We start from the raw sequence: 15908 nt of genomic DNA, 5'->3' as shown, positions 1-15908 counted from the left end.
AGCATTAATTGTTTAAAATCAATATTATGAAAACACTTCTTTTCTAAAGGACTTTTTTTTCCATACATTCAAATTAAATTTTACACAATTTTTGTGGAACAAGTGAAACCAGGTAAAAGACTACTAACCATAAATATGGTACAGTCATTCTCTCGATAACACAAATATTTTCACATTTTGTTTCATTAGGATAACAATTCATATAACTGGAATATCTGAAATGCCTTAGTCTTTCAAAAATTACAGTCTTTCCCTTTTTACTTACTGTTTTTATTTAATTTAGCCTTGTTAATGAAGAAGACAAATATTTAACTAGTTAATTCAGAAGTATGAGGGCTTACTTGTCTTTTGCTGAAAAAGTACCATTTTTGTTCATATCATATACAGCATTTGATGTTATCCTGTCACTGTACACTACTTGCTTTTAAACACTGAAATGGGGATTGTGCATGTAGGATGTACAGCATGACTGGAATAGCATGCACTTGCAAAAGAAACCTCATTAACCAAAATATTTGCAACTTTACTTTTATAAATCACCATTCATGTATTACATATTTGTGCTGCATTTTATAATTTTTGCTTGTAATTCCTAGTTTATTGAAGTACTCACAAGTAAGAATTTTAACACATTTATAAAATATAAAAGCAAGTTCAAAGTCTGTTGTATGATATTTGTCATTTTGGCATATAATGTGAAAATTAATACACAACAAGAAGAACAGCAGTCAAGGGTGTAAATCTAATCTGCTCTGCAATAGAGGGAATAATACTGGTAATGGTGGAAGAACATTCCAGACAAAAAGGGATAATGTTTACTTATGAACAAGGGAAAAGCATTAGTCCCATTCCTTCATGACACTGATGTTAAAAGAGCTCCACCAGTAAGTTTTCCTTTATATTGTCTTAGGGCATAATAAAAATGATTAAAGGTTAACAAACACAAAGTATTGTTTTAAAACATACTGTACCTCAGTATAATGTATCCCTTCCCTGAGTCCTAGAGGGTCCACACGTATGTTCATATGTCTACACTGATTCATCAGCTCCATGTGTGTAGGACACTGGACCCATGAAGCATTGCATGTTAACACTAAATGTAATTGGAGGGATATTCTTTCTGAATTATCTGTGAGAAAAAGAACACATTGAAAAAGTAGTATAATAAGAAATTGTCTTTCATTAATAAGGACATGTATGCAGTTTTTTCTTTTAAAATGGTAACCACTAATTAACTGAATAACATAACATGATCAATTACACACTGCTGCAGTAATTCTATAATAATCATTATTATAATGTACTTTTGTAGCAGATAGATAGCAGCGTGACACTTTTTGTTTATTAGTGTGTCACTTGTTAATCATAGTCAAACAAGCTGTCCTGATGGACACATTTTGAAAGAAGAAAAAGGTTGCCTTAAGATGTCATTTCATTACATTTCACTAAATGAAGTACTTCAGTAGCTGCTTGGGCATAATCAATGCCAGTGAGTGGTTTACTCAATAACAGATGACAAGAAGTTCACTTGTTTTATGCTTGAACAATTTAACAACTTTTTATAAACAATCATCAGTATTAAAAGCAAGACACCTGTAGTTTGGTCATGTGTGAAAGGATCTTCAGAATGTATATTTTTGTTATTATATATCTAATTTCTGATGCGAAAATATTAAGTAACTCTTGCATTACATTTTCTGAGATATAATGTGTATTTTTACCAATGTTGCAATGTTTTAAAATGGAACACCCAATTGCTGTGCAATTCTTGGGGAATTTTTCAAGTAATGTACAATCACTTATGAACACTTTGAAATCCTTTCAGTTTTTTTGTCCTGCACTTCCTGACTCACTGGTTAGAGGACAAACCCCTACATATGATGTACTATTTAACTCCTCTTGATGTCTAGTTATGCAGACATTTGGCGTTCCCCTCTATTTTTGCCCCACTAGACATGAAACCCCTCATTTTGATGCTATTTTTCACAATGGTTTGTGCAAAAGCCCTTATGATAAGAGTAAACCTAACTGATGTTTTTAGCAAAGATAATCATAAGTACTTGAAGTTGTGCATGCCAAATCAATGGACTGTAGGGGTTGAACCCCTAATGGGATACAAGGGTCCAAATAAACTTCAGTCATCTAGACATGTGGACTATAACTTTATGCTATTTTGAAGTCACTGACCACAAATATTAAAATATTTTTGACATATAATTCTTCACCAGTCATCATAACCCCATAAGCATCACTCCCAGAAGGTTATATAACAAAAATGTTGTTTTTGATTGCTTACTAGCCCTCTATGGGGACCTTTTATAGAAGGTGAAAAATTACAAATTTCTATTACAATTAAACATATTTAGACATTCAAGTGTCTGACAAAACTACTCATTTATTATGTATTTCTACCTCATGAAGTAAATCATTAGATTTCTAAAGAATGCCCTGAATAAGGGTGGCTTATGCTAATTCCGAGTTTTTTGCTTTAAAAACGCACAGGAATCCGTAGCACAAGAAAAATCTCATGACTATACTGCTTGTAGGTTTTGATTTCAAATTAGATATCCTCAGAGAAATGTTTGCTTTTCTACTGTTTGTGGCAGCCTCATACATAGGCACTTTATCTTACCTACATTTTCTTGTATATTCAATTTATTTTATAATTGTGCATATGTCTTAGATCCTTATGTTTCTATTTATGACAACATTGTTAATTACTCATCTTGCTTTTTTCTTTGCTTTATTAAATTTCTGTTTTTGTTTATATGCATTAACATTACTGTCTAATACATTATGACACATTTGCTAAGCTCCTTACACATTTATTTCCCAATTTAAATATTCCATGACTAACCTGTGCATTTGCTTTCTTAATGCATCATCAAGGTATTCCAAAATGTGTTTCAATTAGCTACAAACCTAAATTATGATCTGAATAAAGGAGTAGCATACCTGAATTTTCTGGAAAAACAGGTTCAATTCCAACTCCGTGATCAGAAGGTGCAGTAAGGTGTGCTGGTTCCCTGAGGTAGATTCCACGTTGGTTTCCAACAGTAATTGTAAAACCCAGATTGGTAATTGCTAAAGATGCATGCTGCATGAGGTAGTCATAGGCCTTGTCAACCTGTAAAAGGAAATGTAATGTTTTTGATCAAGACCCACTTCACTTTTCTGGCAAATGAAAATTGCATAGAACTATGCTTTGCTTTCATTAAAAGAATGAATTGTATATAGTTGTCAACCTAAAAAGTGAGGTTAGTCTTGGCAACAGAAGAGCCATTTTTTTCCTTTATTATTACAACACACCTATACTTCTAAAATCATCAAAGGGCATCTGGTAGTGTTAATTATACTGCATATAACATTATTTAAACGAACACAAATATGGCATCTCCTATCTTTTTGACCTTTGTGTAATCTTATAAAGTGTACTGTACATTTTTACACACCAGCAAATTTCATTTGAATAAGGCTTGAAATTAATTTCAGATAAATATCTCGATTTACTGTAAATACTATATTGCTTACATGCCAAATCTTAGGATTGTGATTGAGCAGCTTATGGTGTATATCTATCCATCTTGTAACCTAATCTAGTTCTGAGACATGGGAAACTGAAGTCTGTCCTGGAAGCACTGGATTAAAGAAAGACCCAGCCACAAATGAAGCTCCAGTCCAACATATTTATGCATACAAGCACCCTCGCAATGGACCCTTTTAAGTGAAATAACATACAAATCCTTAAGATGAAGGAAAAAAAAAAAAAAAAAAACAGTTTCCTGGAAATAATCTACACGTAGCCAGGGAGAACATGCTGACTCCACAAAGGCAATACCCATGCCAGGAATGGAATCCAAGACTGTGAAGCTATGAAGGAACAACACTGTGCCACCGTGTATGTATATAAAATAAAAATTTTGTTTGTTACTGTGTCACACAAAAGTATCAGGCTAGCACCGAGACAAAATAAATAAAACTAGTTATTCTTTATATATTTTAAAGTTGAGTACAATGCATCATTTTCCACATATTTTCTCTCTTTTTACATCCTTCGCTCAGAGGTTTACTATGGAAATAGTCTGTAAAACAAAATCTCATAATAATTACTTAAAGGAGCAAATAATAAGTAACAATAACAAATATGTATTTAAATTGTTTTTTAAAATATTTAATTTATGAAACCAACTAGTATAAAACAATTTAAGGTAGTTGAAGTGGGCTTTCTTCTACAATTAAAATTTGTTTTGATTATGCTATTTGTTTACTTTAATTAAATCTAACAAACTGCCAATTGTAAATTAAATACCTTTGGGAAACTCTTTAACTGTTCAAACAGCTGAGTCAGAGTTTAATAATGCTTTTATGAGGTTACTTAAACAAAACTGTTATGGTATTCTCTGCAGAGGTTCTATAACCACACAGATTGACTATACCAATATAATGTGCTATTTACCATGGTCAAAATATTTTTGAAATCAACAAACTTGTCATTGCAGATTCCATTACTATACTTTAACTGCAATGCACAGATTGGCTACAAAATTTCTGAGCTATAGTGCGTCTTTATGTGAAAACAGCAGTGTCAGATGGGGGGCGGTAGGATAGGATTGTGAACGCGACTGAGAGAATAAAACGGAATAAAAAAAACAAAAAACAAACAAAAAAAAACAAAGCTAACCTTTACAAGTATCATACATTTACCCCGGCTGTTACAGACTGAAATCAAATATAGGTTTTTATTTTAAAATAGTGAGAATAAAAGCAGCTGAATTCTCAAAACGGACTCATTGGGGATTGAACCTGTTGAGTTTTGATTACCAGTCAACAGTTGATACCGTTGCGCCACCGAAGCAGCCGTAGTAAATGTGTGTCAATGTTTTTCTGCAGTTATATTTTTGAATAAAAGCACACTTGTTCTGTTATATTTGTACCTGTTGTGAAAGCGTTTCTTTGATATTTGGACTTCAAGCTTCACACATTATAAACTTCATGTCTACATTTTGTCAATTATTACTAAAACATGAAAAATGTTTCTTTTTTAACGATGTGTTTACAAAGATCATTTTAGACACCTAATACACATGAAATGCAAGTGTTCCAAATAACGATATAGTATTTACAAAAGGTGTCATTTTGCTTGACTTCTCACTCTATACAACTCTATGCAACTGACACGCAGGTAAACAGACTTGAGCTGAGAAAACTGTGTGCTGGTGGGGGATGTGATAGCAGACTGTTTGCTGCTTATCAACGCATTTAAAGGACAAAAGAAGCTGACGGAGAGGTGAGAAGCGATTTATGGGGAGACGGATCTATGAGTTTTTTCGTAGGCTCTGGTAATTCTAGTGTTAAATAGCACATTTTCATACAAACACTGAAGCTCAAAAATGCTTTACAAGATGTCAAAGAGAAAGTTACAAGAAAAGAAAAATAAGATTAGGCAATGATATTAAGAATAAGTAACAAAGAAAGAAAAAAAAAAAAAAAAGAAGGATGGACACTCCAATATGCTGAACTGGATAGGTTAAATGGTAATAAGCTACATATTCTAAAAACCTATTGTAAAATGTTAACTAAATTAGTCTTTGTGGTGGGAGTATTGGGAAATCATAAGTAAACATATGACACATACAAGTATATTTCACAGTACCTGAATAATTCCATGCCCCTGTGCAAATACTTCAATATCATCTACTTTCATTGCTGTATTCTCCAAAGCTCTTCTCACTGCAAATGCAGTGGGTCGGACACCATTAGATTTCAAACCTGTTAAAAAAAAATTATGTCACATACATGCACTTGGGAGAAGGTTGGTAAGTTCAAATCATGTGATTGCTCAGCCAGACCAAGGGTTGGCGCTGTCACTTAATCTCTCCTTTTGTCCTTATGCAGACCAGCTGAAGAACCAACCAAATAGTGATGTCACCATAAACCCACCCTCTGATGTGGCACTTTCGCCATTTCTGATGACAACTTCCTTCAGAATATGTACCACGGACATCATTTCCTCTTCCATCCACCCTGGACCATCTCTTTCCTGTCTCTGCCATATAAAAGCCTCTGTCTACCTGCTGAATTCAGACCTGTTTTGAGCTCATTTGTAAAGCCGTGTTTATTTTGCTACTTTTCAGTAAATGGGATGTCTATCCACTCAAACTTTAAATCTCCTGCTATCATTTATTGACTATATATAAGGAACTTGGATCAATTCTATTTTCTGATATTAAGTCTAAAATTATGAGAATTATTAAAAAAAAAAAAAAAGCTGTCTGGTTTTGAAATGGATAATACAAACATTATCAAATTAACTAACTGCATGAAAAGCGATATACACCTTACAGCGAATAATAGATAATGCAAAAAAATTCTTAGTGCCAGTCCTTGGCAAACACATGCACACATCAAACCAGGATCGATTTTGTTGACCATCAATTAACCTAAATTTTTTTTTGAAACTGGAGCAACATAAACTGGATAATATACAGTACAAACCTGCCACAGAGAGAGACCAAGCCTAGAGAAAACTGGGGTAAAAACAGGGGGTAAAAGACAGTTATAAATTCCCATTGGTAACTTGTTGTTTCATTAAATACTGTAATCTGTCCGTCCATTTTCTGACCACTTTTATCCCTATTCAGAAAAGTACCAGGAACACCATGTGAGCAGAAATGACACAATGGATCAGATACCAGGCCCATTTTGTGTCGCCTTCTAAGAGTAAGGTATGTTTTGTGAATGATCTGTGTTCCAGAATATGCCTATTTTATAATAAGAAAGGTCTTTAGTCTTCACAAAAATAAAAGGAACAGGTTTAGAAGATTATTTACATAAGAAAGAGTAGATAACTAATACAGGGCCATTAACTGAAGAGAAAGTAGTTAGAAATAAACAGTATGTGAAGGAAGATTACACTGCAGATAGACAAAATTGATTCTATGATCTAACCGGAGTCAAAGATAAGACATGAAAGGTATAGAGAAGATGGAAGTGTGCAAGAAAAAAAAAATGGCAAAAGTTAGAATGCCTTGAAGACACCAGTAAGATTAAATGCATGGGTGTCCTCCAATTATGACAAATAAATTACTACATATATGAGCTGACTTGAGCAAACTTGGTATGAATCCAAGTCTACTCCAGGACTGAATGGTACAAATTATAACAGGGCCAAAATGAAGTCTACAAAATTTACTGTATAATGATTTATAATTCAGAATATTGGTGAATTTGTGAGGACTAGCTACAGAGAACTCAAGCAGTTAGCAGAAGGGAGAGAATTCAAGAACTTTAATAAAGCTAACAGGGAATAATCAACACCTATATAATGACTGAATTCCAAATATAGTAAAGAGAGGCTAGCAATGTCTTTGGCGGAAGTTAGGGCCAGTTATATACAATGACTGAATTCCAAATATAGTAAAGAGAGGCTAGCAACGTCTTTGGCAGAAGTTAGGGCCAGTTTATACTTCACACTCAGAGCACGTTTGCAGACGCATCATGGCTGCCACGTGTTCCCAGCATCCATTTGATACGTAATCTGAGCATGTCCTCAGAAATTAACGCATTGTGTGCACGAGTTGCAGCACCAGCAATAAATAAATAAATAAAAATCAGGGGGTGCAGTGTGTTTAAGTTGGAACGTGCTGTCAGAGTCTCTGTTTACTATTAACATGCGACAGGATGCCACTTTGCAGATCCTACAAGGTAAATGTGTGTGCTTTAATGTTTGATGAATGGTTTGATGTGGTGAAGCAAAATGCTGTCGTACAAATGCATTTGTGGTGCTTTTATATTCAAGCATCGCATTTTCCCCATTGTAATGACGCGATACATTTTAAAGGTCTCGCATACCATCTTCTGTTAATGTATTTGAGCCACAGACAAAAAAATGCCTATTTTGAGATTAAAGTGGAAATTTTGGCATTAATATTAAAATTTCCACTTTAATCTTGTAGTTCATTTTGTCATTAGAGTAGACCATTGCAAACGTCATCTTAAAACCGACCTAGTTGTTAATAGCTACATGCTTCTGGGGCTACCTCCTGCACTGATAGTAATGGCAAGCAGCAATTACCACAAAGAATACATTAAATGTATGATATTCCAGCTCCTAGCACATTTAGAATCCTTATATTTATACTTGACATCACTTTTATGATGAAATGCATTAAAGTTTGTATAATACATTTTACAGATAAGTCGTTAACTTCATTTAAATAATGAATACAGTTAATAATTATTCATGCAGGGGTGGCATGGTGGTGGAGCAGTAGTGTTGCTTCCTCGCAGGGAGTCATGTCCCTTGTGTTCCCTTCCTGGTGTTTGCACGTTTTCCTGGTGGGTTTCAACAGTGTGTTCCAGTTTCCTTCCAAAGACATGCAGGTTTGGGGATTTGGTGATGCTAAAATGATGCTAATGTAAAGTATGTGTGTGCTTGTATTCATTCACCTTGCGATGAGCTGATGCTCAGTCCAGGGTTTGTTTCTGCCTGGCTCCTGATGCATGCTGGAATGGGCGAATCCCTGGATTGATCGATGTAATCATTAAACATCCATTAGTGTCCACAAGAACACGCAGAGCATGATGTATAAACCTAGCCTTAGTGTTCTATATTTTAAGTAATGTTTCCTGCCATTTCAAATTAATTCAAAGAGGGGATTTAAAAGTGTGGAAATAATGTAAGAGGGAGTGGAATTCTAAAACTGTCAATATTCAGGCAGGTTCTACATTAATTTTGACTGCAGCAATTTGAGCAGGAAGGAGAAGATCAGCAGGGGGATAACTTTTGCTTTCATTGAACGTACAGGGATGGCTTTTTTATGTTTTAGAATTTTATTCAGCAACAGATATAGGTCTATTCTCAAATATTTACATTTACTGGATAAAAGAATACCATTGATGGGGCATTTAGAATTAAGTGGGAACAAAACAGTGATATTCATCACTGTGAAACAAATTTAAGACATGAGGAATATCAGATGGTGTCTCATTCCATATAGAGAGATGGCATGCGAGAAGCCTCAGAAACAAATTTGAGAGATCACAATGCAAGCACGAACAGCTATGCTAAGGCTCAAAAGATAGTGCAAACAGGAGTAGAGAAAGTGTAACTCCTTGCCAAAATCTTCAGAAAGCTGTGATATAGACGGTGTGTGATCTTGCATTCTTACTGTATCTATCATAAAATGGCTTTGTTGTTTGGTTAGAAAGTGTTGAATCATTTTGAAGTACCAATTTAAGGCAATGTCCAAAGTATAGGGTTTCAGTGAGGTTGATGTTTGCTTATCTTTTTTTTTTATTGATTTGGTTTTTTTTTTTGTTTTTTTTTTTTAATTTCCCTTATTTACTTTTGTCCTAATCTGTTTTTGGGGTGCGTTGCCTTATGAAACAAAGTTCCAAATAAATTATTTTGTAAGCATGGCTTATAGTGGCTTATACTTTACATTAACAAAAATTGACTTCTTTACTATATGTAAGCGCTCAGCTAGAAAACTAGGCTATCAGCAAACAAATTGATCGTTTTTTAAGAAATGCAACGCACACAGACGGGCCAATGCATTTTAGTAAGAGTTTTACATATTTCTTTGAAGATTGTTTCTTTTACTATTTTTATTTATTGATAACATTTCTGGAAATTAATTTTTGGCACAGTTACTATATCAGAGTATTTGATTGTGTATTGTAGTACACCAATGATGCAATGTAACTCTTTAAATGAATCCAAATGTACACTTTTCATTTTACCTGAGAGAATCAAAGCAATGCCACCACAGGCATTTGGTGAGGACATTGATGTTCCATTCATGAGTTGAGTGCCACGGAGCGTCCAGTTTGGAACTGAAGCAATAGCACCACCTGGAGCACTGATACTTACTCCTAAAGCTCCATCAATACTGCAATGACAGTCAAAAGATTTCATTTACAAGATTTACTAAGATATAACATTGCATAAATACAGAAAATGCCACATTAATTATCAGTACACTCTAATCCTCTATATGGTAAAAACAAATCACTTATGTACAAATACATTTATTCTGAAATCAAAACACAAGACCCTCTTCACATTACCAATAAGTATCTGAGATACTGTATTTAAGCAATTTCCCAGTCACGAATTACAACTGCTGTGTACTGACACAACAGATGCGAACTGAACATATGGCCCAACCAAAGAAATTAAAAGCTTTTCTGATACAACATATTTTCTTAAATTTATTTACCGTATTTCTAAAATGATGTGCTCTAAGTCATTCAATACGTGATCTTTTTACATGTGGCAAAAATATGCCTAAATATCTTCTTCTGCCACGATATAAAAAATTAACACTAAAAACTTCTTTACATATATTAGTTTCTTCTGGTATGCATTTTGTTTCTTTCCTATTAGCTTTGAAAGAATGTTCTATAAACAAAAATGTTTTTCTAAAGTTAATTACTGATCACATTATATTCTGTTTTGTTTAGTTTTATAGCAACTGACACTCTTTAAAAGAGAAATCCTTTGTTTATTTGATCAAAATCTCTCAGTAATTATTGCCATAAAAGACATCACGTTAAGTCAATAAGAGTCCTGCTTTAGGATGATGTCAGTGTAATTAGGTGGCCAAGACAGACACATGCTGAAATACTACATATTTTCTCATTTTCTGCTTTTATATTTGTCAAGCTTGAATAATTAAAACAGTGGTTCTCAACCTGTAGGGCGGGCCCCATAGGGGGCGCAATGTAACAAAAAGGGGGGCGCGAAGATGTGAAAAAAAGAAAACAAGAATCAAAAATATGAAAAACCATCTGTTGAAACCAAAACAAATTAACTTAAACTACATTCTGATACTAGAACAATAAATATAGAGTTAGATAAATGTCAATAAAAGTTAAGAAGGTATAATAAAATATGCATTTACATTTCCAAATAAATGTTGGGGGGGGACGCGATTAAAACTTATGAAAACTCAGGTCGCAAATACTTAAAGGTTGAGAAACGCTGAATTAAAACTCCTGAATTTTCTATATATGTAAATAAGTATGAAATAAAAGTGTTTTGTGAAATGTGTCATTATATATGCTCGAGGATCTTTCAAAATTATTATTTTTCAATCCATAATCCAAAAGAGTGAAATTGGGTATCCAAGTTAACACTGTGATATTACTCTGACTTTTTGCATAAGGTAAACAGCACAGTTTGGAAGGAGAATTAACTGTCTTCCTAAAAGATATTGTGAAAGTGACATCAAACCTATGACTTTGCAGTTACTTGAAGATACCTGAATCATTTTATTAAAGGTTAGCCTATAATTTTTCATTTATATATGTTTTGAGAAAATAATGGAAACAATAAATTTCCCCATCATCATACAGTATTAAAGGTATCTGTCTTACTAATTTAACCTACCTCGGTCCTCTTGATGACCAAGTGTACTGGTTAGCAGGAAGTTTCTCTCGAAGTGAATATTCTGCAACCATCATGTCAGGAGTAACATAGGCACCAACACCTACAAAACAAATGACTTGCTATATAAGCAGTTCAGATTTATGCATAATGACAAACCAAACTGCAAACAAATGTACGAGGGGAAAAAGTAAAATAAGATGATTTACAAATAAAATAAGCATAATGATGTACTCAATAGTAAGTATGATTACCAAAGTGTTTTATAACATAAATATATTATAGCAGCCAAGGAACTTGCAGTCTTTTTTCTGTTAAGTGCCTGTTTCATATTAAATGCAGGTTAAGAACAGATCTGCATGCAAAATATAAAAGTTTAAGTGATTTCCAAAATATGAAAATGGCATTCATCCACATACCTCTCAGTAAAGGGTCAAGATAATTTATTACTATTACTATTTTACTATGTCACTGGAAATACTGAAATCTTTCAGAAATGACTTATAGCATATATGGAGTGATGGTTTCAATAATAATTAAATGGATGCATTGACATCCATTTTGGTACTAGCAATGAAATATCCCTGTTTCAATATTTTCAGTGTTTTGTGCAGGATATTGACAGCTTCCCTGTGTTATAAGAGATTTTAAAAATTCTGACAATCCATATATGTCTCCTTACGGTTTTAAAACTTGGGGTTTCAAATTTTACATCACATTTGGAGCAAACCATTGATTACTTTCTCATAAATGAAGTATAGGGAAAGCATTGTAATCGTCCAAAGATTAGATGTTGACATTTTGATGAATCTCTATGTTTTAGACCTCCCTAACATTCTCGTATACGAAGTATTGGAATCCTCCAAAAATTCCATTTCGAGATATTGATGAATCTCGACATTTTAGACCTCCCAAGTCTGAAAATACCATTTTTGGAATTATTTCTGTGTACTGTATGTAAACATGATAACTTGAGTACGCTTTCACTTAGGTCAACCATATTTTGCATACAAGTATTAGGTACAAAACGTAGATTTCAATCAATTTTTGGGCTATTTCCGTTAACTAGAAGTGGTACTTTACCTTTTATTAATCTTCTATTCAAGTACTTCTAGCAAGTTGTATGGTGGCGCATTTTGTGACATCAATAAAAAAAAAAAAAGTGATGGCTTGATATTTCCGGTCTGCCGCAATAAGAAAGAGGTGGTACAAAGTTGGACAAGAGTGTCGTCTACAGCTAGACCCATCTCAAGCTGGGGTCGAACAAGTTTAGAACTGCATCACTACGCGACAGAGACAGGGTAAGTACTCGGGGTTTAGGGGCTGCATTTTGTGAACATGAGAGTTTTCATTCGCTCCACTCAGTTACTGCACTCGACTTGAATTGGAGGCGAGCTGTGCGTTCATGTCAGTAAGCCCACCAACATGCTCGAGAGAATCTCCCTGTGGCCAGTGTATCGTTGTTGTTCATTGGTGTCTTTTCCTTGATTCAGTTCACGTTATTGAGACTCAATTGTCTCAAAGCACACACACACAGGGCCAGGGTTTTTTTTTCCCCAAAACTCACACTGTAGACCTCCCCTCCCCCCAAGACCTCCTCCTATGCACAACATTCAGCCAAAAAAATTACAATAAACGTAGTTTAATCTTTGTTAAGGTAAACATGCAAGAGCTATTGATTGATCACATAATTATCTTAAAGATTAAAGTCATTTACAACAAAGAAAGAAGATCCAGCAGTTAATGTCAAGTTTATGTTCTGATTCTTTGTATATAGTAAAAGAAATAAAAATAATAATAAGGTCAGCAAGATCTCAAGAGGAATTTAGAGAAGCAGAAACAATTAAAAAAGTACAGAAGATGAGGAGAGTGCAAAGTCAAGAGAGTTATCGTGAATTTTAAAGGTCTACGAATGCTGAGGCTATCAGACGTTTAAGGAGTCAAGATACTTATCATAGCACAGAAAGACACCAAAATACTGAGGCTATGAAAATTTTGAGGAGCCAGGAATCCTATCGCAAGACAGAAAGGGAAAACGATGCGGACGGTAAGAAAATTTTGAGGATCCAGGATACTTATAATGTCGAAAGGGAGAAGAACGCTGAAGCAATGAAGTTAAATGTTTATTGTGAAAGTGAACAGTTACAAGAGAGATAATCAAAACAAGAAAGAAGAAATGTTGATTTCTTTCGGGCTACAGAAAATTATTACAATTTATTAAGAGCAAGTGATTCAAATTGGTAATAAACTAAAATTGCAATTTCTTAAGGATCAGTGTTCCATGCCAGATAAAATTTGTTGTTGTGAAGGATTATTTTTTGCAGCAGCAGTTTGTGACGCTTTGGATCATTTAGTGGAGATGCCACTAGATCTTGCGCACAATATTTCCATTGACAGAACCTACCTCCAACGACATGCCAACCATGACATCAGTACTGCAGTTGATTTTATCCGAAAGGACAGTGAGCAATCAAGCCAATTATAGGATAATGCATTTATCAATAATTTTTATTTCAGAAAATGTGGATTTTGATGAAGACATTGATGAAGACAATTTGTGCAATTAAGTGGATGAAGAAGTGATGTTGATTGATAGTTACCGGTTCTATGACATGCTGTAACAGACATTGATGAGTTGTGTTTCCCCAAAAATATATTGCGGTCATACATTTAATACACCTGCAAAGTTTTCATATACTGATAGGGTTAAGTTTGATACTCGCCACAGAGATAGGTATGCCTGTGTCCATTCAAGGTTATTGCTTATGACAAAGAATAAATTGGAAATGACATCCTTGGCAAGTATAAACATGTGTTTGAGGAAAACAAAGAAGAGGACGGGAATGAAAGCGAAAGATGTGCTTGATAAAAATTATCTCCATAATTCACTGGAATACGACGAAGGTTACAAGATCTTAAAACAGATTACAGTAGATCATCTCCATTGCACTGGAAAACCCGAAAAAAGAAGTTGATGGCAACAATTAGGCAAGTGGAGAAACCAACATTCTTAACAATTTCTGCTGGAGAAACAAAGTGGCTGGAACTCCTCAAGACACTTTTGATGCTACAAGGATTGCCTGTAAGTGTGGAACACGAAAACATTCTCACCGACCATGAAAAAACTCATCTCATTAAAATGATCCCATTACCTGTGCAAGGTATTACAACAACAAAATGTCGAAGCTAATGTTGCTATTGAAAGTAGAAGGGTCTGTATTTGGAAAATACATCGTCAAAGATTCTTACAAACGTATTGAATTTCAACAGAGAGGATCCCCCCATGAACACATGTTTTTATGGCTTAAAAATGCACCAGTTAATGATTCATTTAATCCCAATCCGATTAAAGCATGTATTGATAATATTGATGAATTTATTACTTGTGAGTACAAAAAGATGATCTATACATCCAACTTCAGATGCACAGACAGTCTCATATGCGCTATAAAGGGAAAAGGAATAAAAACAAGTGCAGATTCAATTTTCTTATTCCAGCTATGCTGAGGAAGATGATTGTTGGATCCACTTGCCGAAGACGAAACAAAGAATGTTTGTCAGCAATACGGAAGCAGATGGTATATTATTCGAAGAACACGGAGGACTGCGGACGTACCATTTGAAGAAATTCTAAAAGTTTCAAATATTGGGAAGATGATTATATATCTGCAATTAGGACTTTTCTAAAAAGGCCTCAAATATTTTTAAGATAAAAGGAGTATGGAAGTTAATGTCAATGGCAACAACAAAGATATTTTGCATTTCTTTGAGTCAAATATGGACCTACAGTATGTACTAGAAGAGTACGGATTGCTTCGAATCTCTCTTTTATAATAAAAAAATCTTTTTTTTTATCTTTTTAGCCTGGGACAAGACGTGACTTTTTCAGAGAGATACTTTCACGTCCCGCGAGACAAAACTTTGTGCCAAGAGATTTAACCACGCCCGGGGGTAGAACATCGTAAAGAATTCAAAAATGATGGTGTGATACACATGCAGATCAGGTTAGAGATAATGAAAGTACTAAAATTTGTAAGTCTCAAAAAAATGATAGTAAAGATTGCATTAGCGCAAACAAATGGAAATTATTAAGCAGTGATATAATGGAATAGCGAAAAGAGTTTGAATATATTTTTCAGAATTAAACTTTCAGTCTGATAATTGTAGATTGTCTAATTCATGTTGCCATCAGGGAAAAGTAGCATTTCTTCCCAATGAAGCAGCGTATCCCCAAGAATTAAAAGGTTTGTTATTTGGTGAAAGTGAAATTCACATACGAGAGCGGCAGATATGCGAACTAGCTTGGGGGTTGGCGAGCGAAGCGAGCAGGGGGCAAAGCCCCCTAGTATTATTAAATATATAAGTAAAGTTGACAGTGGATTGTCAAAAATACTACATGATGCAGCGTCAGATGCCAAGAAAGGCAATAAAGGTATCAAAGAGAAATTTAGATCTTTTGGAAACGTTTTCCTTAATAGCAACCTGATGTCCACGCAAGAGGCAGCATACCATGTGT

General features: G+C 34.4%; 1 protein-coding gene across 4 annotated transcripts in view; it reads right to left on the bottom strand.

Annotated features, from left to right (window-relative positions):
- Window positions 1-15908, bottom strand: part of tpp2 (tripeptidyl peptidase 2) — a 106825-nt gene that overhangs the window by 52189 nt on the left and 38728 nt on the right. For all 4 annotated transcript variants that reach the window (XM_039744670.1, XM_039744672.1, XM_039744671.1 and 1 more), the window contains exons 10-14: window positions 11396-11495; window positions 9745-9893; window positions 5654-5769; window positions 2956-3127; window positions 972-1129 (exon numbers count right to left, since the gene is read on the bottom strand). In XM_039744670.1, the coding sequence (XP_039600604.1) occupies window positions 972-1129; window positions 2956-3127; window positions 5654-5769; window positions 9745-9893; window positions 11396-11495 (695 nt within the window). The remainder of the gene's footprint in view (window positions 1-971; window positions 1130-2955; window positions 3128-5653; window positions 5770-9744; window positions 9894-11395; window positions 11496-15908) is intronic.

Source organism: Polypterus senegalus, chromosome 2 (assembly GCF_016835505.1).
Source record: "Polypterus senegalus isolate Bchr_013 chromosome 2, ASM1683550v1, whole genome shotgun sequence".
NCBI lineage: Eukaryota > Metazoa > Chordata > Cladistia > Polypteriformes > Polypteridae > Polypterus > Polypterus senegalus.
The sequence above is the reverse complement of the archived record's forward strand: the minus strand, read 5'-3'. Positions and strand labels throughout refer to the sequence as shown.